The sequence below is a fragment of the Petromyzon marinus genome, chromosome 7, assembly GCF_048934315.1.
Source record: "Petromyzon marinus isolate PM22_M1 ecotype Great Lakes invasive population chromosome 7, UKy_Petmar_22M1.pri1.0, whole genome shotgun sequence".
In the NCBI taxonomy this organism is placed as follows: Eukaryota; Metazoa; Chordata; class Hyperoartia; order Petromyzontiformes; family Petromyzontidae; genus Petromyzon; species Petromyzon marinus.
Genome location: NC_133673.1, coordinates 569506 through 594459, shown reverse-complemented (window position 1 = coordinate 594459; position 24954 = coordinate 569506). Strand labels below are relative to the sequence as shown.

General features: G+C 46.3%; 1 protein-coding gene across 17 annotated transcripts in view; it reads right to left on the bottom strand.

Annotated features, from left to right (window-relative positions):
• The window catches only part of LOC116939822 (pleckstrin homology domain-containing family A member 6-like), a 126363-nt gene that overhangs the window by 79237 nt on the left and 22172 nt on the right, over nucleotides 1–24954 (bottom strand). For 10 of the 17 annotated variants that reach the window (XM_076065195.1, XM_076065193.1, XM_076065197.1 and 7 more), the window contains one exon: nucleotides 22523–22648. The exons of 5 other annotated variants lie outside the window; for them this stretch is intronic. In XM_076065195.1, the coding sequence (XP_075921310.1) occupies nucleotides 22523–22648 (126 nt within the window). Of the gene's footprint in view, nucleotides 1–14366; nucleotides 14482–22522; nucleotides 22653–24954 lie in introns of those variants that run through there. 2 more of the 17 variants (XM_076065200.1, XM_032948670.2) reach the window with 2 other exon arrangements.

Here is a 24954-nt window from a genome sequence, read left to right as displayed (position 1 = left end):
TTTGGGTTAGGCCACGTAAATTATGTGGCCAATTTTGTATCATTAACACCCCCCACCACCCAGCACAGCCAAACAAATTGAATTGTCGCACGTACAAAGCATGAATGCAATGATTATTATTATTATTGTTGTTTGAATTCACGGATGAGTTGAACAATTCTCACAAAGCAACTCCTAAGTTGCACGCACGGAACGTTTACGTGCATTCGTCTTTCAATAAGGCATTCGTGTATAACACATACAACATAATTGTATGATATATGGCATGTCGTACGCAGTTTACACAAACGCCTTATTAATAATAATTAACAACTAATCATGTGTTTATTCACATTTGTATATGATGCACACAATATATCATGCAATTAGGTTGTATATATTATATACAATAATCATTATTAGAACGCATATGTGTATAAGAGTCTTAATAACAAACATAATAATAAGTCATGTGTATTATGCATATGAAGTGGGTTCACGGGACACGGAGACGGTGGAGTAGAGGCAGCACTGTTTATTCAACTTAAGGGTTACGCTGAAAGGGGTAACGGCCCCTTCACCCGTATACACACTGGGACACCCCCTAGGCTACAGTGAGGGAAAAAAGTCTTTGATCCCCTGCTGATTTTGTACGTTTGCCCACTGACAAATAAATGATCAGTCTATAATTTTAATGGTAGGTTTATTTGAACAGTAAGAGACAGAATAACAACAACAAAAATCCGGAAAAACGCATGTCAAAAATGTTATAAATTGATTTGCATTTTAATGAGGGAAATAAGTATTTGACCCCTCTGCAAAACATGACTTAGTACTTGGTGGCAAAACCCTTGTTGGCAATCACAGAGGTCAGACGTTTCTTGTAGTTGGCCACCAGGTTTGCACACATCTCAGGAGGGATTTTGTCCCACTCCTCTTTGCAGATCTTCTCTAAGTCATTAAGGTTTCGAGGCTGACGTTCGGCAACTCGAACCTTCAGGTCCCTCCACAGATTTTCTATGGGATTAAGGTCTGGAGACTGGCTAGGCCACTCCAGGACCTTAATGTGCTTCTTCTTGAGCCAAGCCTTTGTTGCCTTGGCCATGTGTTTTGGGTCATTGTCATGCTGGAATACCCATCCACGACCCATTTTTAATGCCCTGGCTGAGGGAAGGAGGTTCTCACCCAAGATCTGACGGCACAAGGCCCCGCCCATCGTCCCTTTGATGCGGTGAAGTTGTCCTGTCCCCTTAGCAGAAAAACACCCCCAAAGCATAATGTTTCCACCTCCATGTTTGACGGTGGGGATGGTGTTCTTGGGGTCATAGGCAGCATTTCTCCTCCTCCAAACACGGCGAGTTGAGTTGATGCCAAAGAGCTCCATTTTGGTCTCATTTGACCACGACACTTTCACCCAGTTGTCCTCTGAATCATTCAGATGTTCATTGGCCAGACGGACATGTATATTTGCTTTCTTGAGCAGGGGGACCTTGCGGGCACTGCAGGATTTCAGTCCTTCACGGCGTAGTGTGTTACCAATTGTTTTCTTGGTGACTATGGTCCCAGCTGCCTTGAGATCATTGACAAGATCCTCCTGTGTAGTTCTGGGCTGATTCCTCACCGTTCTCATGATCATTGCAACTCCACGAGGTGAGATCTTGCATGGAGCCCCAGGCCGAGGGAGATTGACAGTTCTTTTGTGTTTCTTCCATTTGCGAATAATCGCACCAACTGTTGTCACCTTCTCACTAAGCTGCTTAGCAATAGTCTTGTAGCCCATTCTAGCCTTGTGTAGGTCTACAATCTTGTCCCTGACATCCTTGGAGAGCTCTTTGGTCTTGGCCATGGTGGAGAGTTTGGAATCTGATTGATTGATTGCTTCTGTGGACAGATGTCTTTTATACAGGTAACAAGCTAAGATTAGGAGCACTCCCTTTAAGAGTGTGCTCCTAATCTCAGCTCGTTACCTGTATAAAAGACACCTGAGAGCCAGAAATCTTTCTGATTGAGGGGGTCAAATACTTATTTCCCTCATTAAAAAGCAAATCAATTTATAACGTTTTTGACATGCGTTTTTCTGGATTTTCTTGTTGTTATTCTGTCTCTCACTGTTCAAATAAACCTACCATTAAAATTATAGACAGATCATTTCTTTGTCAGTGGGCAAACGTACAAAATCAGCAGGGGATCAAATACTTTTTTCCCTCACTGTATCTAACCTAATTCCTGTGCTCCCAGTTCCTCCAGCTACAGGCGCTAGAGGAGGCTATCTGATCTGGCCCTGGTCAAGCACAGATCATGGCACCCCACCAACCAGACCGACCCTTAAAAGGGCTCCGGCTCTGAGGCCCTGGGGCTGCACCACTGGCTTACCCTGCTGGCCCTTAAAAGGACAGCGGTCAGGGAAGTCCCAGGGTCTATCTAGCCGGCCTTCCTTCTTCACTGGTTCTTCATTCTTGGCCCCAACACACTGCCCCGAGGTCTGTGGGTCCCCACCCTTTATACCCGTACACCACCGAGGGCGGGGCTATAGCGGACGTGGTTGTAGCCACCAAGGTGTGGCTGTGTGTCACCTTCCCACACTGTGTGTTACCTTCCCACAACACCCCTGTACAGCCCGCAGCTGTCCTGGCTGCAACAATATTGAACAATAACAACGCAACAAAACCCCGAGCCGTGTGTGCCTCTTAACAACCAAACGCCCCAATAAATAACCCAATCCACCTATACAAAGATACACTATATACAGCATGTACATTTCCCCCCCCCCCCCCCCCGCATTCTACCCGAGCCACCCGTTAGCGCAGCAAAAGGTGACGTAACAGGTGAGTAGAACAGTGTGAACAGAACAAGTGCAACCAGAAGGCAACATTACAAAAACCGGCGCGTTTTGGCGCGAGTCCGTTTTGCGGGGCCATCGTAGGTGGAAGAACCGGTCGGGCCGGCGGTGGGCGCTGTCCGTTAGGGTGCGCAACCCTCCGGCATCCCAGGAGGACAAACCCCGTCCCCGCCGGGTGGCACAGGCGGCTGGGAGGCCGTCATTCTCGAGGCACCTGAAGATGGAACAGTTAGTGGCATATCAAGGGCAGGCGGTGAAGTTGCCGTCCGGGAGTCAGCGGACACATCACATGCTTGGCCTGTATAATGTGGTGGAGTAACGCGCGGTGCCACAAACGGCTTCAGGCGCGAGGGGTGTACATACCAGCGACGTTTTCCCCAATGATTACGAATACACTGTGGCCAAATGACCTGCACAATTTCCACAGGACCCCTCCATGGCCGCAACAATTTCGCCGAGGTTGCCAACGGTACTTGAGGGCAGTGCAGCCAGGCTCTGTCACCCGGTCTCCACGCATGTGTGCGTGACTGGCGCGATCGCAACCTCTCGTTAGCCTTCTGTCGGGAATTAGAGTTTTGGGCGGCTGCCTCTCGCGCCTCGCTCAACCTCAGGATATTAAATTTGACATGGTCGGCCAATTTCGATTTTTCGTTTGGTTTGGAGACCCGCAGCTGAGTCTCAATAGGTGGATCAACATCGCGACCGTACATTAGAAAGAACAGCGAGAATCCGGTCGCCGCGTGAGGAGCCATTCTGTAGGCAGCCAAAACCCCTGGGATCTGAAGGTCCCAATCGGTCTGGGAGTCGCACACTTGGTGACACAACATGGACGTGAGGGTCCTATGAAGGCGTTCCACCATTCCATCCGTTTGCGGGTGATAGGGGGAAGTACGGATTTTTTTTGTACCGAGAAGTGCACACACATCGTGCAGAAGGACGCCAGAGAAGTTTTTCCCTTGGTCAGTCAGCAGCCGTTCGGGAGCACCTTTATCGAGGACATAGCCCTGGACAAAGGCCTCGGCGATGGCTGCTGCTGACTGGTTGGCGAGGGGCCATGCCATAGGCCATCGAGTAAAGTATTCTACGCCAACCAGCAGGTATTTATTACCCCTAGGGGTCGCAGGCAAGGGCCCCAATATATCGAGTGCGACGAGTTCATTAACTCGAGAGACCGTAATAGATTGTATTGGCGGACAGGCGCCCCTCGCTGGTGGCTTCCGTTGGGCGCACTGAGTACATGCACCCAGGAGGTCATCCACATCCCTTGCCATGCCCGGCCAGAAGAAATCCAGCTGGAGCATGGCAAGGGTCTTGTGGGTCCCTAGGTGCAACAGTCGCTCGTGAGCAGCCCACACGGCCTTACCCTGAAGAGCAGAAGGCACCACCAGCCTGCGACGGTGGGCCTTCCAATCCCAATGCATAAGGAGCCCCTGTTACAGCCCGAATGAATCAACCCCCGTCACCCCCTTCATGGAACCCCCTGCACGACGACGCAACGCGAGGAGGGATGCGTCCTCCATCTGGAGGCGCTCCCATTCCGTAACGGACAATCCCAGCAAGGAGTCTCCTCCCCCCTGCTCGATAGGACCCGCAGACAAAGGGTCCTCGGTGGCGGCAGCAAGAATCGGAACATTTAAAGCGGGGCTGTTATCCGGCGGCTTACAACGCCCCGATCCCATGAGACAAGCGCAATCTGAGGCGGGGGCAGGCGAGACAGCGCGTCCGCATTAGTGTATCGAACACCCTTCCGATATGTGGTTGTGAAATCATAGTCCTGAAGGACCTCGAGCCATCGAGACAATTGCTCCGAGGCTGTTCCACCCACAAGGCATATTGCAATGCCGCATGGTCTGTACGGACGGTAAAGTGCCGGCCGTACAAATATGGCCGATATTGTTGAATAAAAAATACAATGGCTAACAGCTCCCGACGGGTGACGCAGTATCTCTGCTTCGCCGGAGACAATACCCTACTGCCGTAAGCCACAACGCGCTCCACACCACCGACAACCTGCGAGAGCACACCCCCAATACCCGTATTGCTGGCGTCTGTATCGAGCAGGAAGGGTTCGGAAAAATCGGGGTAGCTCAATGGTGGGGCACCCCTGAGAGCGTCACGAAGGGAACGGAAAGCAATCTCCTCGACCTGGCCCCAGTGAAATTTCACTCCCTTTGCCGTCGGGGCATGTAAAGGTTTAGCAATGGTCGCGAAGTCCGCAAGGAACTAATAAGATATGAACCCATTGAAACTCGTGACCTCAGCCACCGAGGTGGGAGTCGGCCAGGAGCTGACACACTGCGTTTTTGCGGGATCGGTGGATATGCCCGATTGGCTGACGATGTGCCCTAAATACCGCACGGATTCTTGGAGCAAGTGGCACTTCTGTGGTTTGAATTTTAAATTTGCAGCGTGCATTTTGAGGAACACGGTGCGCAATCTCAAAAGATGTTCGTCAAACGTTTTGCTAAATACAATTACATCATCCAGATAGATCAGACAAACGTCCCATTGTAAGCCAGCCAAAACCAGTTCCATAAGGCGCTGAAATGTCGCCGGAGCACAGTGTAATCCCATAGGCAACCGGTTAAATTGAAATAGGCCGTGTGGTGTACGGAATGCAGTCTTTGTTCTGGACTCGTCATACAATGGAAGTTGCCAGAAACCTGACAAGTCCAATGTAGAGAAAAATCGTGCCCCTGCTAGAGCATCCAGAGATTCGTCCATTCGGGGGAGTGGATATACATCGGCCACCGAGATTTTATTCAGGCGACGAAAAGCCACACAAAATCGTGCTTTTTTTCACAAGCACTATGGGTGCCCCCCACGGACTGGTGGAAGGAGATATAATTTCCACAGCCAACATGTCGTCCACACCCGTTTTAACATCATTTTCGGCAGGACTCAACCGAAAAGGATTCTGACGTACCGGGGCATTTGCACCCGTGTCGATGTGGTGTCGCAGCAAATTCGTGCACCCAATATCATATTTGTGCTTGCTAAAGACGTCAGCGAATTCAATCAAAAGGTTCCGTAATCCGTCACGCTGGGAGTCGGATAGATCGTTCGTCCCTGAACACAGTGCATCCATCCAACTATCATCCTCAATGGAACGTGGCCGAGCTGGAGGGTCGGTCCCCACATGTCCCATAACCGTTTCTTCTACGGGTACCGACGTCGCATGTGCAAGTACGGTCCCCTGGGGAACCACAGCCGTCTGCACCCCGACATTAAGGACCATAATGAACGGGTCATCGCTCCCCTTCACTATCGTTTGAGCGGCCACCAAATCCAGCCCGTTTTCCCCAGCCTTGGAGGGCCCTAACAGAATGCCGTGGTCCGAAACACCCGGTGCGAAAGGTCGACGCAACCGAAGAGGTACGAGCATTTGCGCACCCGGTGGCACACGCACAGTACGAGAGACGAATGCCTGTATCGTCACGCAGGCCGTCCTTGAGGTGACGGGGGAGGGCAGGAATGTTATACGTCGGCCCGAAGGGAGCTCAATGCATCCCTGGTCAATCAATATTTTAATCGCCATTTTGGTCAAAAAGTCTGTCCCCAACAAGCCCGGAACCACCAGCAAGGATGAGACTAATATTGGCCCAGATAATTTGATATCCCCAATGCAAATTTGTGCTCGGATTGGGCCTGTGATACCCAATGAACCCCCGTTTGCTGCATAACACGGAACGTCAACTGGCAGCAAGGGGCGGCTCTGAACGAGGAGGATATTATAGATCAAATCTGACACAATTGTTGCCGATGCCCCCGTATCGACAAGGACACGCACCTCAACTCCATCGATACGACCCGCAACAACGGATGAGCCTGCCGACGCAGCAACAACTAGGTGAGCCAATTGAGACCACTGACCCAGTCTGAACGCCCTCTCGACCATGCCGAAACCCGACGAACCGGCGGCCGTACCACGAGATCCGTACATCAAAGCGCGTGAGGTAGTGACAGGTGCGTGCACAGGCCGAGCATGTGGGATGCCGCGACTTGCCGGAGTTTGATGCGAAGGCTTGAAGGCTGGAGCGCCGTCCGGCCGGGGTCCTGGCGGTCGCTGTCGCGGCGCCCGGCATCCCGAAGCCACGTGGCCCTTGAGGCCACAGTTGTAGCAGGTGACGAGTACACCCGCCATCTTAAGTTGCTCCTGATGGCTCGATGTCGTCCGAGCCGGCCTCCCTCCGGATCTCCACTCTGCAGGGCGACCTGCAGCGAAGATCTCCTCAGGCGAGGGGATGGTTGACGTCCCAGCGCACACCGCAGCCCCTCCGTTGGAGACGAGAGGTGGTCGGCGTTGTGACAGCAGATGCGCGTGTATGTTCCTTGCTGCCCGCAAGGAACACATGTCCGCGTCGTCTGCTGCGATGACAACGATCTGCAGTTCCTGAGCCAGCGCCAGAAGTTTTTCCGTAACCATCACGTCCACCCCTTCGCAGTCCATGCACGGGAAAGCCGCTTTTGCAAGGGCCAGGAGAGCCGTACGGTACGCAAGCGGCGACTCTTTCTGGCCCCTGCGTCGCTCGTGGAACAGTTGGCGACAGTCCGATGGCGGCCCGTAGACAGTGGCGAGGACTCGGAGCGCCGACTGCAGTGTAGCGCGCGACGACTTGGGGGCCATGATGAGGGTGGCGAGAGCGTCATCATCCAACGTGGCCGGTAAGGCACGCAGTGCCTCGTTGTCCGTCCGGACATGTCTTGATGAGCGAGGAAGCGACGTTCAAAAGCCCCCCAGTCGCCCCCGTCAGATACAAATCATTTTAACACAGGCAAACGCTGTTGGAACGATGGCTCCGTTTCCAACAGCCGCTGCGCGTCGTTCCTGCCATTTTTGTCATCACTGGAGGGGATGGGGGTCACCATCGGCGGTCGCACAGTTGATGACGTTGCGCCTGCCGATTGGTCCCAGCGGCGAACGTCCATCGGCGATGACATTACGGCCGGTGATTGGCCCCCCGCTGTCCACGTGGTGCTGCGGCCCTCCAATCTCCGTAGTAGACACCGCCATGGCGGCGAATCCAAATTCTGGCGGCTCTGTGCTGGCGGGAACGGCCGTTGACCAGCGTTCTTCACCATGCTGCATCGGCACCCCCAGCCCCGTGCAGTTAATTTCTTCCAGTGTGGATGCCGCGGCGTACAGCAGCTCGGCAAGACGGGAATGAGCCGCCTGTAACCCGTCCCCTAATGGCGGCCACTCCTCCAGCAGCGGCGGTTGTTGGGATGCCTGTGGCATTTCGGGATCGTCGGCCAAGTCCGCTGACGCTGTCCCAGCAGCCCCAGCAGAGTCGTCTTCCTCCCCAGGTTCTTGCGAGCGGTTTGTCCATCTTGTGTCCATTATAAAGACCACTTCTGACTCCAGTTGCAGTTGGTTCACGGGACACGGAGACAGTGGAGTAGAGGCAGCACTGTCCATTCAACTTAACAAGGGTTATACTGGAAGGGGTAACGGTCCCTTCACCCGTATACACTCTCGGACACCGCCTAGGCTATCTAGCCTAATTCCTCTGCTCCCAGTTCCTTCAGCTACAGGCGCTAGAGGAGGCTATCTGATCTGGCCCTGGTCAAGCACAGATCATGGCACCCCACCAACCGGACCGACCCTTAAAAGGGCTCCGGCTTTGAGGCTCTGGGGCCGCACCACTGGCTTACCCTGCCGGTCCTTAAAAGGACAGCGGTCAGGGAAGTCCCAGGGTCTATCTAGCCGGCCTTCCTTCTTCACTGGTTCTTCATTCTTGGCCCCAACACACTGCCCTGAGCTCTCTGGCTCCACGCCCTTTATACCCATACACCACTGAGGGCGGGGCCATAGCGGACGTGGTTGTAACCACCAAGGTGTGGCTGTGTGTCACCTTCCCACACTGTGTGTTACCTTCCCACAACACCCCTACACATATAACATACCATTAAAGTGTGACTGTATACATTTCTAAATTATATATACGTGTATACAAGCACAGAGACAATTTCAACCGAGAAGATGGATTCTGGCTTAGCAATCATTGGAAAGATTTGATAAACCATTTCAGGTCTTAATTGATTGTTCACGCTTACAGTGGCTTTCAGACAGCATACATTATTTTTTTCGTCTCCCCCCTCCTCTTTTCAGAACATAGATGGACTAGTCCTTCTAAATAAACTGCCAAATCGCTGCGCGTGGCGCTGACGTTTTTTATAAATACACCGTTTAAAAATAAATTAATGCAAACCGACACACCTGATGACGACCGTTTGTGTTATGGTCGAAACGTCGTGAGAATTTGTATTGTTTTATATATATTTTATTGTTTCCCTTCAACGTGACTTTACCGAAATAGCTAAGAATATGTGTACACAAACGTGTGAATGTACATGTTTGTGTATGAAATGCAGTGTGTTAATATCGTCACTGGGGAGACAAAGGCGGACAAGTGCGGTGCTGGCCACCCACCCTCTCGTGTGCCGTGCCGGCCTTCATATCTCCTCGCAAACAGCACTTGCTCCGATATTCTATTAAGACTCTACGGGGAATCTTTGTCTTTGGTGCTGCAATCAGCATGCACGATATACACCCATAGTTTCAAGTCTGTGCACAAACAGCTATGTGCCCGAGTTAAAACCCCAGGGGTGGATTTCGCTTGTTCAGGAATCCGTGTGAACTGTGTGGAATGGGGCCACTCCACTGGGGCAGGATGCATGCCGGGAGGCAGCAGGTGCCGTTTCCCTATGGAATCTCTGCTTATTTTCTGAGCAGTGCCTGGAAATCACTGCAACTACAGGGTTGTTGTATATTTAGCATTCTCATGAATTGAATCATTTGGCGGGACCCCGGGGTCCTGCAAAAATCAGGTCAATAATTATTATTTTTCAGTCCGCCTACTCGTGATCCCGACAGCAATGCGCCGCCCGCCCAGACTTGCGCCAACAAGCGCCAGCAGGTGGCGATCAACACGATGGGCGCCACCCCACCGGCCAAACGCAAACCCGGGCGTCCGCCGCAGTCGCGCACGGCGAAAACGCCCTCCGGTCAGCCGTCGATCCTCAGCTTCTTTACCAAGGCGAGCCCGCCCCCGCAGTGAATTTAACGTGTTTATGTAATTTTTCAACTTTTTATGAAACTTAGTGCCCCGAGTAGCTCTCGACGAGGCCAATCAATTGACACTAGTTTTGTTGTCGGTAAGGCAAGACTCGTGTCGCTACGCGGTTTTTCCCACCCCGGGGCAGTGATGGGACCCCGGGGTCCCGCCAATTGCTTCAATTGTTCAATAATTAATAAACATAATTTGCTGAATAATTTTTTTGTATTCAACATTATGGCTTGAGCGCTGTTTCACAAAAAGGCAAACAGTTGATTGACATTCGTCCTGTGGAAGAATATATTCTTTAATTGTTCATCACTGGATTTGGTTATCTCACCCTATGCTGCTTCGAACGCCACAAAAACACCGATGGAGCCACAACAAACCTCTTCTGTAATTTAAATTCATATGAAAATAAAAGATAATAGACATATCACACGTCTGGCTGATGGGATGCATATAAAATACATTTAGTTTTTACGTGAAGGAACAGATCTGTAAAGGAGGCTTATTGTCTGCTTTTTTATTTTGTTACTAATTTTATTTAAAATGTGAACTTTTATTTGTGCAAAGTACTGTATAGTTTTACTTAGAACTAGGCCTTGCCAAAAACATATTTTCACCGTCGTTGGTTGAAGCAAGCCTGACTGCTGATGAGACACTGTATGCTGAAACAGGTGCAGAGTTTGCCTGTATTGTTGCTGAAATTATGCACTCCCCGAGGGCGATATGTTAAGCAGGCGAATAGTTTATTACTTTGTAAAGAAAATAAAGGTTACATTTTTACTGTAACAGAACAAGAGAGCAGCACCCAGGAATTCCACAACCCTGGTTCTCGTTGCGGTGAGAGGTCACTCATGGGTATTCATGATCACCAATGACTGAGCAGGAATGCTTTTCCTCTCTCCACCAATTACAAATTTGCCTCACCATAGGAATATCACACATCTCTTTTTCAACTTTTGCTATTCAACTCATTGGATTTACGTTCACCATCTAAATCTCTTGCACGCCATATTGATGATTGCAAGAATCAGCGCGTGATGCTATTTTTAAAAACATATATTCCAATGGAAAGACATGTTTATACTCCTCCCATGGAAGCATGAAACATGACGGCGGCAAGACACACGCGGCTTGACAAGAGAAGCGCGTGAACGCATTGCCACTCGAGAAGCACGTGAACGCGTTACCACGCTGAACATGAACAGCACGGACAGGCAATGGCTGTCGGTGCCACGAATCCGTGTGCTCGAGCAACCTCCGCTGCCTCTTGGTTCAAAAAGCAGGGTGACAACAGCTTCCCTCTCATAGACAAAGTGTGGTGAATATGAAGTGCTCCCCAAGATGAAATAGACGCACGAATGGGATCCCACGAAAATGTTTTACATACAATATGATACTCGCTAGACGGTTTACAAATAAACAATTAATTCATACATCTCCCCCCCATCTTGCTGGAGTAGAAAAAGTATTTTTTGTGAACAGAATGGAGAATCTGAGAGATTCAAGTAGATTTTCTGTAACTCTAATTGAAGTGGTATGTTCCTTCTTGATTTCATCAAATTTCACTCATTGGGACTATGGCTGCATGTGTAGAGGTGTTACAGGAGGGTGACACGCGGTTGTATAACGGTGGCCACAAACACGTCCGCTACGGCCACCACCCGTGTTGGGCTGTGGGGGATGCTGTGATCCCTCCCAGCCCCACCCCTCAGTGAAGGACAGTATAAAAGGTGGGACCCGGGGAGCTGAGAGGCAGTTCGACTCAAGCAAGATGAAGAGCCAGTGAAAAAAGATCGACTAGCCAGACCCTGGAACTCCTTTGGCCCGCTGTCCTTTTGAGGGCCGGGCAAAGCAAGCCAGGGTGCGACACCAGAGCCGCGAGACCCAATGTCCTTCTGAGGGCCGGACTCGTGTGGCTGGTGATCGGGACCTGCGCCGAAGCTGGGCCAGGTCAGATAGCCTCCTGAGAGAGGACCAGGATAGAGGGAGCCAGGGAGCTAGCGTGGGCTAAAGCTCAAGGAACGTTCCATCTGTAGAGTACGGGTGAAGAGGCCGTTATCTCTTCAAGTATCAGATTCGCCACTGTAATTGAAGCGTCTGTAATAAATACGTGTTGCCTCAATTGAACAGTCTCCGACGTCAATAAGGCCACTACAATTGGAACATACAAACGCTACGTGCGCTTTGTTAAACTGAGACTGCCTATTTTGTCACCATTTGTCCCTTGGGAAGGCAAACACCTGTTTTGTTACATGCCTTATTTGAGGAAACAGCATTTGGACATGATATAACTTGTTTGTAAACTTTTTGTGTGAAATGTAACATGTCAATAAGACATTTTTAAAAACATGATAAACATTGTACTGTGTTGCTGTTTTGTTACACAGAATGCAACAAATACTTTTTCAAATTTTCTTGCTGTGGTTTTCACACCTGATGATGATTGCTTGTGTTGCAATCGAAATGTCGTGAATTTTTTTTGTTTTATTTGTGTTATTTTATTATTTCCCTTCTACTTGACTTTACCGAAAGAACCAAGAATATGATTCCCTGGGGTGTTCATAATCGACTGCTTACAATAAAGATGCATTTTGAGATCCTTACACAAGTTTATTGTAAAATGTGCGATAAGGAACACTCAGTTCTAGCTAAGATTTTCCAAGCCACCCTTGTGGCTCTGAAATTATGAAAAATAAACCTATTCTTATTTTCATAATTTTTGGTGTTCTCTCGTCTAACACTGGTGGTGAGACAAAGGCCATAAAGATGGCTGTCTCTGGTGTAGGCCAATCAGTTTCAAAGACAATGCATATATTATCAGAGCATGTTTGTTTTTATCTTTTGCCACAAGTATGTGTGGTTAATTCAGACGTCATGCCTTGCAAAGGATATATATTTTGTGCTTGAACATCTTAACACCTGTTTTATTGCCAGAAAGGGTAAAACACATTATTATTTTTCATCACCTTTGTGGAATATGCTTCACAGCTGCTTCAACAGATCTGATGTTGCTTGAGAGGCAACATGTGATTTCATATTAGGGTCGCCACTTGTGCGGGTTTTACCTGGAGAGGAATCAGTGTCTGTGTTTGGGTGGCAGGAAGCGATTTTTGTCGAGATCTGGTACCGGCACTGTGCTGAACTTTATTCCTGTTTACCGTACGGTTGTTGACAGACCTCGTCTAAGACATTGTCCGGGTTTAGTCTTTGGAAAGGATGGTGACCCTAGTTCAGGTGTCTGCAACCCACTTCTCCGGAGCCACAATGTGGCTCTTTAAGGACTGCTTTGTGACTTATTTATTAAGGACCACCACCGTCTCGTTTTCACCACGTACATTCATTACGGCTCTTCAAATATAGAGTATTCTTTTGTTTTTACGGAATCCTAAAAAAATGACTCTTCTTGTTAATTTGGTTGCCGACCCCTGCTGCCCTGTTCCATATCAACGCACCCCGGGTTCTGAAAATGATAGTGCTGGCGCAAAATGCTCCGAGATTCTGGTGGCGTTGGGAAAAACAATCTTTGGAATTCCCATTTCACAGGGAAAATACTCTAAAACTTTGCATACAACATGACATGTTTTGTTTCTCTTGTAAGTACTCCATTTTGCTGCAGGCTACCTGACCACCAAGCAATACAAAATACTAAAGTATGGTACGTAAGGAATACGGTACAGTGAAACTTCCCACCATGCAGTTGAAACTGCTGCCTTATAACACTTTAATAACAGACGATACCTTTATGGAAGCCCACAATTGGTTCAAGTCAGCCTGACTGCTGATGTATGTCAAAAGCAGTCAAGAATTTGCTTGCATTGTGCCAATGCTACCCACAGTATGCATTCCCAGAAAGCCTTGTGGTTGACGAGAAGAGTAAACAAATATTGTATTTTGTATGTTGATGAACAGATATATGAAGGAGCAATATTGTCTGATTTTTTATATCTATTGCAGTGGTTCCAAAACGTGTGCTTGTTGGTTACCCGAGTTGACAGTACCCCACCCGGCTTTGCTGGCTCCAGCTCAAGAGCCGCTCCACTCGGCCGCTCCAGCTCCAGATACTTTTACCTGGTTCCACATCCAGAGCCCTCAACAGTAAGAGCATCACACTATATACGTAAAAAATATATTAATAATAGTTTAATCAGATTGCAGGTTTTATTTATTTAATTACATCTAGTTTTAAAAGGAAAAAAAACCCATGAACTCACAGCTTATATGTGGCCCACGAGGTTTGTGGGGTGACCTTGCTTACACTTTCTACACTGCTTGTTTTTCTCTGCATGAGGTCACCTTTCACAGCATGCCACTCAAGCACGTGTGTTACATTGGTGGCCGTGATTTCAAGAGCCTCCCTGGGCCACTGCGGACATCAAGCCCACCGCGTTAACCGCCTCTTATCACCTGGTGGTGCTGGTGGATGTCGTGCCCCAACCAGTGGCTCTCAGCGTGCGGTGCTGTGGAGGCTTGCGGACACTCACTCTCAGCTCAGGTCGCTCAACAAGGCTCTCTGCTGCTGCTGCTGCACCTCCCTCCGTGTGGCAGATGAATCAGGCTTCTCAGCACCGCGCAATCCTGCCTCCACCCATAACAATGCTGCACACAGGTACATTCCTTATGTTGCTTTCATCATATGATTTGGATAATAACTTTAAGGTGATGCTTATACTTAATTTATATGTAATAATAATCCCACGTGTCCAAAATATTACACTTGGCTTGTGTAGGAATTGCACGGTACAAATTCCTGCTACCCATTTCAAGTCCACCCTTGTTGACAGTCTCTCGTCATCCTTGAGTCCTCTACTGCTCCAACCGTATCACCAGTTATACCATGAGACCTACATTTTGCTCATGTATGATGTGCCTCTATGCACTTTAAGATAATTAAAATACTGTAATTGTAAAGATGTATGCAGTTCGGACTGTATTAATGTACTGAAACTCATCTGCAACCTCATCAAACGAAACTCATTATTTTTTGCTCTGTAATTCATGTGGAGAGCTTCCATTATCCGTGGTTCGAGTCTTACTATTAGACGTGTTCTACTCAGATAAGAGGCATTTCGTATCAGTGGTTCTGTTGGGCACTTACATTTTTCCAATTACCCGTGATGAATAAGAGGGTGAATGTCGACCTGAATGGCTTCCACCACACCTTCCACCCCATGGACTTTACCAAAGTAACAATAATGATGAGCAAGTCATTGTTTTTATTGCCACTGATGATCACGTGATTTATCCAGTAATCCTTCACCGACTCTCAAGAGTGTTTAATTTAGTATTTTTCACGTAGGAGGACACTGGAGTCCATGGAAAAAGCTCACACATGCAATAGACGATAACGCTCAGTGCCTTGCAGAGACGTGTTCAAGTGTCCGCTTGCTGTGCTGCCATCATCTCCTCACCATCTCAGAGCCGAGAGGGTTTGGGAGCTCCATAGAGCTGCGTGAACCTTCCACCAGCCCTTGCTGGGCCCAAAAGTGCTGAATCACAGCACCCAACTACAGCAAATGCTGCTGCTGATAATGATTCTATGGTTTGCGTTGACGATAATAGAGTCATGACGGTTTCTGCTGCGTCTGATAATAATGACACAGAAATAAATAAACACAATGCTGGTGCTTCTACTGATGGTGCTACTACTTCTGCTGTTAACAAGGTAAAAAAAGGCATGCATAAAAATGATTCTGTAACACCCAGCAACATGCGGTTGTCTTTGGAAGCATTATTTTTAAGGAATGCGTACTACCGGCTATGAAATATGAATCATAAATGTTCATTTATTTATTGTTATGTTTATTAACCAAGAAGCCTCACTGATTCCCAAGATCCTGTATCAGGAGGGTCCTGCAACATTTTTGCGGAAGGGGGTGATGCTGCTTTTGTGTAATCCCAATTTCGTCATTTGCAGGTGATTTTCCAGCACATACCAGTTACATTGTTGTATTTCTTCAGCTAATATTGACGATGACAACTTAACAAAATCTGAAGTGTGCGATAGAAGCAGAGAGAGGTGCATGCTTGGAATTACACTGAAGAGACAAGAAACACGGTGATCGGAGAACATGCGCAAGTTTAGACGCCACACTGACTGTTGAGACGTGAGCTTGTGCGGGACGCGTTGCTAAAAAAATATATGATAGCCTATGGTGGAAGATAAATACGGAGTGCTCGGTGGATTTACGTAGCAGGAGTGTACGATAACAGGATGACAGTGACAAGATGATGAAGTATATTCTTGGTTGTTTCGGTAAAGTCACGTAGAAGGGAAACAATAAAATAATAAAAATATAAAACAATAAAATTCTCACGACGTTTCGACTGCAACACAAGCAATCATCATCAGGTGTGAAAACCACAGCAAGAAAATTTGAAAAAAGTGGCGTTTTTTTACGTTAGCACCACGAAGATAGCTTTGGCAGTTATTCAGATGGACGAGTCCATCTATGTTTGGAAAAGAGGAGGGGGAAGACGAAAATAATGGATGCGGTCTGAAAGCCACTGTAAGCGTGAACAATCAATTAAGACCCGAAATGGTTTATCAAATCCTTCCAATGATTGCTAAGCCAGAATCCATCTTCTCGGTTGAAATTGTCTCTGTGTTTGTATATGTGGATAGCCTCATGAACGAATCTCTCATGGTAGCCAGATGGCTTTCAAAGAACCTCTGTCTTGGAGAAGTCAATGTCATGTGAGCCTACTGAATTATAACAGTGATCTGCCACGGCCGAGGTGTTGGTCCTACCGTGTTTTAGGTCTGCTTTGTGTTCAAGAATGCGGTCCGAGACATGTCGTTTGGTTTCTCCAATAAAACTACTACCACAGAGGCAACTTAGTTTGTAGACGCCAGGGTACTGTATGTCCGGAATCACATCTTTTACAGACGGAACCAGATCACGGATTTTATGTAATGTGTTGAATCGGACCTGGATCTTGTGTTTATTCAAGATTTTGGAGATCTCTTTTGTGATCCCCGCAATGTAGGGTAAAGTCATGGTTTTGAAAGGCTCCTCAAGAGGGTCCTTCTTCATGGTTGGAGTGATAGCTTTGCGGATTGTGTAGTCGGAGTAACCAATTAGCCTTAAGAGCTTGATGTACGTGCTTGAGTTCACTGGCTATGTGTTCCTGGTCGTATATGCATTGGACTCTATGGTGCAGAGTCTTGATGAGGGAATTCTTTTGGGATGGATGGTGGTGAGAATCCGGTTTCAGGTAAGCATCCGTATGGGTAGCTTTACTGTAGACAGAGTGGCTCATTGAACCATCAGGTCTCTTTTTATTAGGTCATCCAAAAAAGGTAGCTTGCCATCTTTTGACTTCCATGGTAAATCTGATGGCTGGGTGTATGGAATTGATGTGGTCGAGGAATTGGTCTAGAGCAGGCCAGCCATGTAGCCAGATGACAAAAGTGTCATCCACATACCTCTTCCATAAGGTTGGGGGCAGAGTGGCAGTCTGGATGGCGCCAGTCTCAAATTTCTCCATGAAAATGTTGGCTACAACCGGAGATAGGGGGGAGCCCATTGGGGTGCCCTCAGTTTGTTTGTAGAAAGTTCCATTCCAAGTGAAGTATGTATTGGTTATGCAGTGTCTCACCAGGGGGGGTACCTCAGTGTTTAGTCCTTGATGAACCAAGTCTTCAATGATTGCGATGGTGTCAGGTACAGGAACTTTGGTGAATAAGGAAACTACATCAAAACTGACAAGCAGGTCGTCTGGGGACAGGGAAATACCCGTGATTGTCGATACCAGGTGAGTAGAATTTTGTACCGCAGAGGTGTTTTTTCCAGTGAAAGGCCGCAGGATTTCAGACAGAAAACGAGCCAGTTTGTAGGTGGGGGAGTTGATAGTAGAGACGATGGGACGAAGGGGTGTATCTACTGTATGTATTTTTGGTAAGCCGCATAATCTTGGTGGCCTGGCAGCAGGTTTCAACGAGAACTGTTTGGTTTGATCAATTAATGCGGTTGAATCAGAAATTATTTTGTTGGTTTGTATGACGAGGCTGTTGGTGGGATCTCTTTTTATTTTTGTATAGGTGCCATCGTTGAGTAATTCTTGAATTTTGTTGTTACATTCTATTTTATCCATGATGACAGTGGCATTGCCCTTGTCGGCTGAGAGGATGTCATCCCTCTTTTTTAATTTATATAATTCAAAACGCTCATCTTTGCTGAATTTTCTTTCTGTGGTTTTTACATTTGATGATGATTGCTTGTGTTGCAGTCGAAATGTCGTGAGAATTTTATTGTTTTATATTCTTATTATATTATTGTTTCCCTTCTACGTGACTTTACCGAAAGAACCAAGAATATGAATTCCTGCAGTCACGAAAGCTTTAAATCAAAAAGATGATGAAGATTAAATTTCGATTTAAAGCTTTCGTGACTGCAATGATTCATCTTCTTTGGTTCTTTCGGTAAAGTCACGTATAATGAGAATAAAATAATAAATTGATAAAATAAAATAACACAATAATATTCTCACGACGTTTCGGCCACAACACAAGCGGCCTTCATCAGGTGAAGGGAGCGAGACTGTCTGGTAGGACAGCGCTGGAGTGAGAGAGCCACGTTCAGATCACGGCTTTTAAGCTGTGTGAGAGGAACAAAGAGCCTTGACGAAGGAATTAGCATAAAATTTAGCATTGAAATGGCTGAATGATTAGCTTGTGACTGGTCACAGAAATAGCTATGTTAAAAGTTAAAGCATACACATCCGCAGAGGCACCCATTGTTAAAAGGAATTAGCATAGAATTTAGCATTGAAATAGCTAAATTAAGGCATTCGCTTGTAACTGCTACAGAAAGTTACGTTGAAGTCAGAGCATACACATTCACCGAGGCACTTAGTACAAATCAAAACAGGAGAATTTAGCATTGAAATAACTAGGCGAATTTAGCATTGAAATAACTGGGTGATTTGCTAGTGACTGGTCACAGAAATGACTACACATCTGAGCTATTCACAGTACTATATAGTGAACCAATAAAAACTAAAATATAAATTACCTTCATGTTATCAATAAACTCTATATTCGCCATATAGCATTGTGATATATAACGACTTATGGTTGGTAGCTTAGCTGATTGGAGAATATAGAGTTTATTGATAACATGAAGGTAATTTATATTTTAGTTTTTATTGGTTCACTATATAGTACTGTGAATAGCTCAGATGTGTAGTCATTTCTGTGACCAGTCACTAGCAAATCACCCAGTTATTTCAATGCTAAATTCGCCTAGTTATTTCAATGCTAAATTCTCCTGTTTTGATTTGTACTAAGTGCCTCGGTGAATGTGTATGCTCTGACTTCAACGTAACTTTCTGTAGCAGTTACAAGCGAATGCCTTAATTTAGCTATTTCAATGCTAAATTCTATGCTAATTCCTTTTAACAATGGGTGCCTCTGCGGATGTGTATGCTTTAACTTTTAACATAGCTATTTCTGTGACCAGTCACAAGCTAATCATTCAGCCATTTCAATGCTAAATTTTATGCTAATTCCTTCGTCAAGGCTCTTTGTTCCTCTCACACAGCTTAAAAGCCGTGATCTGAACGTGGCTCTCTCACTCCAGCGCTGTCCTACCAGACAGTCTCGCTCCCTTCACCTGATGAAGGCCGCTTGTGTTGTGGCCGAAACGTCGTGAGAATATTATTGTGTTATTTTATTTTATCAATTTATTATTTTATTCTCATTCTACGTGACTTTACCGAAAGAACCAAAGAAGATGATGAAGATTACAATTACAACAATTGTGAGGAGGATGCCAATTGTTGCCGCTATCTTTATTCTGCTGAAGGTCAAGCACCATACACCACACCTCTACACACTACTACAATAAATTATTATACTACACCTACATACACATCTTCTGATTATCTGTTTTTTTCACAGATAAGATGAGTCACCTGAAAATGGTTACCATGGACTAAAATCATTCAATAATCACATTTTTTGTATATATAAGGAGTTGTGCAATACATGTGTCACATTATTTACAAGTATATTAGAGTGAGGGCATGGATCAGAAGAATTTCAATGTATCGGCTTAAACAATTAAAAAAATATTTCACCGCATCGTCCTCTAGACCAGTGCTTCGCAACCGGTGTGGTGGCACACCAACCCAACATGCCGCAGGAAAGTACCAGGGGTGCTGCCGCAGTTATTTTCGGAATTATAGGAAAAGAAAGAAGCTGACTGTTCACAAGCTGGGACAAACAAACTCTCCTCCTCCATGCCGTTCAGTGGCCGATCCACCCACCACACCTCCCACACCCCCCACATCCCCTACCCCATACGCCCCACCTCACGCCTCTCACAAACGCACTCCCACCTCCCCCACCCAACACACCCCCCACCCAACACCCCCCACACCTCCCCCACCCAACACACCCACACCTCCCCCACCCCACACACCCCACCGTACACCCCCCACACCCAACACCCCCCACACCTCCCACACTCAACACCTCCCACACTTCCCCCACCCCACACCACCCACCCTGCTCCATTGTTGCCGTGACCTTAGGCAGTAGACAGCCTTGAGCGCCGACCCCGTGCCGGCTCTCACAAGGCCCTCTCAACTCCTCCCTCGGTCAATCCATGCGCAGTTGGGCAAAAAGTGTGCGCACGACGATCAAGCCAGCTCGGAAAGTGAGTTTATTGGAAAGTTAGTTTATTGGAAAGTGAATTTCTTGGAATTAACAAGTTTGAGAAGCACTGCTCTAGATTCATACAAGAAAAACTTAAATGTTTTTGAAAGTCAAAGTTGGCTGTCATGTGGAAACTGTTTCCTGCCACAAACCGAATTATAATGTCGGTCCCTTTGTCAATCCACTGTATGAAGGTGGCCTTTCTATGCCGTGTCAGTCTTGGGGATTGTTTGGCCATATATGACCACAGTGGTCAGTGTGGATTGGGGAAGAAGGCATCCAGCACTGGATTTAGACATCGTTCATCCCTGATATCCCTCGTTAGCCATTCTTGGGAATTAAACTCAAATCGCAGTACGCTAATCACTATGCCACAACTCCACTTTCACACCCGCAAAGTCGGAGAGTGGCTTCCATCTATATCCTATCAGCGCAACCACAGAGACCACAAACGTATACAGCACTGATAAGTTTCCATGAAACACCAACATCACACCGTTATCAAGATCTGAATCTGTGTGCTGTTTGTGGCTGCAAAACTAAGTTAGCAGACCATGCTGCAAAAAAGGCAATGCAGATTGCACCCAGAGGTTAGAAACCAAGGGACTGAACCACTGACGAAAATCACACTGAACCAGCATTGTGTGTTTGATGGTCATGGGAAGTAGCAGATGTGATGGAAATATGTGATACCATCAACAGCATTGGTGGCATTGTGTATAAGTACAGCCCTTTTGTCAATCTACTGCCGGATAATGACCTTCTCACCGGGGGTTGACTATACTTCACCATGCTAGTCATGCGGTCACTACGTGCAATTCACTTCCAGTCCAAACTGGAAATGACTCGCGACCCTTAAACAATACAGTACGTTAATAAAATGTATAATAGATTCATATTTGCGCTGTAAATAATTCATTAGGAATGCAAATCAATTGTAGCAATGCACGCTAAATCAATAAGAATTTAGTGTATGGTAATTTATATATTTAATTTCGAAATTACTTGAAAAGGTATGTTAATTATACTGAAGAATGTGTGTAATGTTGCCCTCATTCAACGTGTTTTAGGAAATGTTTTGACCGTACCAAAACATAGCAGTGAAACATTGTGTACATCACTCGCGACTATAGGGTAAGAGTGTACTCAAGACATCAAGAGAAGTAACAAGAGACTCACTAAAACCTTTTTAAAAACCCCCTCAACATTCAACTCACACCCATCAATGGTAAATTATAAGCGGCACTGCTCTGTTTGATGTAATAAAAGGTTGGCTACGTACGGTGCGAAAGATGTTCAACATACGTGAGCAATTTCTGAGCTCAGAGATAAAAACAACCTCAGTGTCCTGGATACACTATTCCCGTCTGTATGTTTACATGATCCTGGAGGCCGCTACAGACACAATATATAGAGCTTAAGTATACTGCGCCCGACTGAATTATATTGTATAGAATACTATTCATTCACTGTTCCCACACCCTATATGTCATAACAAATTTAGAAATAAGCAGTCATCGCATAATAAATAAATATTCGTCCAGATTAAACTTCGGTGGTATGCATCCTGATATTATAATCTAACAAATATTTTCCATAATGTAAATGATATACGTGGAATTATGCGAGTTGTAACCACAAACATTGATTTTGTCAAGGATCACTGAAGGAAAATAAACTGGGCAGGAAAGAGATGTACTTATTATGCACATGTAACAATAAAGGGGAAAAAATGTGAATAGAAACCAATATGAACAATTTTTAAACATACATCCAACACATGTGATATGGAAAGTTAACAGTTATTAATCGTTCCTTCGAAATAGACAATGCTTCACTCCATCCCGAAATCAGATACAGTACCTTCTTTACAGCAAGGCTGTACAGAGGAAGTATGGCCATTTGAATAAAGATTTATATTTGCATGGAAAATAAGGGACATATAATCTCCCCCGTACTTTATGACTTCCACTATACCTGCAGTAGAAGCAGAAAATGCTGAAGGGATGACCCACTTCCCCAACTCCAACAGCCTGGCTGGGTCCAGCTGCGTCATGCTGTGATTTCATTGCAGGAGATGGCCAAGGGATGCCCTCAACAGCTCTATCTAGAAAAAGAGAATCCAGCTATCCATCAAGGTCAGGATCTGCAGTACCCACATCCTCTTGCTTTATATCTGGTATTTTAAGGCCTGAAGGCTGAAAGATGACACCAAAATACAATGCGACCATTCAACCTTATCTATGCTTTTGAAAATGCCATATTGTAACAAAGAGTAAAAAACAGATCTCAGTACAATATAGGGTTGCCATCTTTTACACAGAACAAACTCGGATGAATATTTCTCAGTCAGCCTAGGTATATAAAACCTACTGTACAGTACGCCGTAACAAAGTTCACTACCGGTGCCATATCTCGGTGGGAGTCAATTCCTGCCACCCGAACACAGATGCCAATTCCTGAACAGATGGCAACCCTGGCACAATACTGGTCATAAAGTGGCATTAAATAAAACGACTGTATTAAAGTGGGTGGGTTTATAACCAGGTGAGAATCAACCCAGCCATCAATAACACGATTTCTGTTTGCAAGAGGTTGCAATGTTAACACTTTTCAGCTGCAAAAAAAAGTTCCAGGTGACATTTCTTGCATACCGTAGGTCTAAGAGAGACCGTTCGTCACTCAAGACCAAAGGCAATCCACTCGGGCATCACAGTTCCCGCGAGTAAATTCCACCTACAAAACTGGCCAATCAGGCTACAATCCATGATGCCCACGGTCCATATTCATGCATACATTGAACATTCCCTGCTTAACAGCGCATTGAGGTGTTTCTCATCTCCAAAGCCAGCGGCAGAAGTTCCACATTTCCTATGGCGGGGGCAACACTCTCCACAGAGACAGCCGCTGTTGACTTCCTCACAAAGTCGTATCCATTTAATCGGCCCCAAAAAACTCGCAACCACCCGATTAAGGGTCGCCCGCTCTCCTAGAGCCACTTAGCTAGTGAGAAATACCCCCCACCCCGCCTATATCCATTATCACCTTCATCATCCCTTGAATTTGTAAATTCCATACCACCTGGTGAGGGCACACCGTTTGTGTGAAGTCAACTGTTTTTAAGCCAGTTGGACTCAGCAGGATTTTCTTCTCTGGCAAACAAAGATTTGACCAGCTCAAAGCCAGAGTGAGCAAGATGACAAATAATGAACTATAGCAGTGGCATAGCTATCAAGTGCGCAAGAGGTGCAACTCAACCGAGTCCCCAAAGGCCATAGGGGCCCCTGATGCCAGGCTACGCAGAGGGAGGAAATACAGTCGGGCCTCGGTTAACGTTTTTATACGTTTTACGAAAAGTAGTGTTAACCGAAATAACTGTTAATCGAATTAATTTTTAAGTTTAAAAATGAGTAAAAATCACTTAGTCTGCAAAAGCGCTGTTTCCACGGCCAAAACCGAAAAAAGTTATGCACACAAAGCCAGTCGAGGTCGAAACACTCATAAATGGGCATCACTGATTGGCTGAGGGCATGGCTCAGCCCCACTTACGAGCGCTCGGATTGGCCGAAATTGGCGCCCTGCGTGCATTATATAAACATACCGTGAGTCAAAATGTTAACATTGAGTCGAAACAATGGGGTCTCATGGGAGGTGAAATGTTAACCAAAAAAACGTTAACCGATGTCACTGTTAACCGAGGGACTACTGTTCCTGGCAGCAGGGCCCCAAGCCAACTACGCTACGCCATCGAACTTTGCTATATTAAAAAAAAACGTATTCATTCACTGCAATGCAAAGAAGGCTGCGTTTTCCATTGGGTACTGCAATGCAGTCAGTCGTACACACGGCGCGTGTTGCTGCGGAGGTGCCAGACACATTCCTGCAATGTGTCCTCCAAATCTGCAACCGCGCAGCAGTGAATACCAACTGCCTGGTACTGTTGAGACTGAGTTGGTGAATTGCGTGGACCTCATCTTTGTGTCACCCACCTGCAGGAATATACGAGGTGACCTATAAAAGGCAGCATAGCAAGTTTCTAAACTAGTTCGTGAGTGTTATCCTCAATAAGTAGAGTTTTCTCTCGATGGGACTTCTGTTTTATTTCCGCATGCATTACGAAACTGCCCAAAAATCCTAAGGTGAACCCTCTTGAAAATGAGTTTTGAGATTTAAATGTTTTCTGCCCATGCCGTACGCTGACCTTCACACAAGCACAACATTTTTATCGTGTTATGTATTGTTTTTCACAGAAACTCGCCCATACTGCTTGCATTTGCATACAAACTATAGAAATGCCACATCTTGAAATCATTACTTTTTAATGAATCTTGAATGTTTTACTAAGCATGACTGGAGTTGGTTCAAAGGATACTAAGGTTATGTGCTCAATAGTCTGTCTGTAATAGATA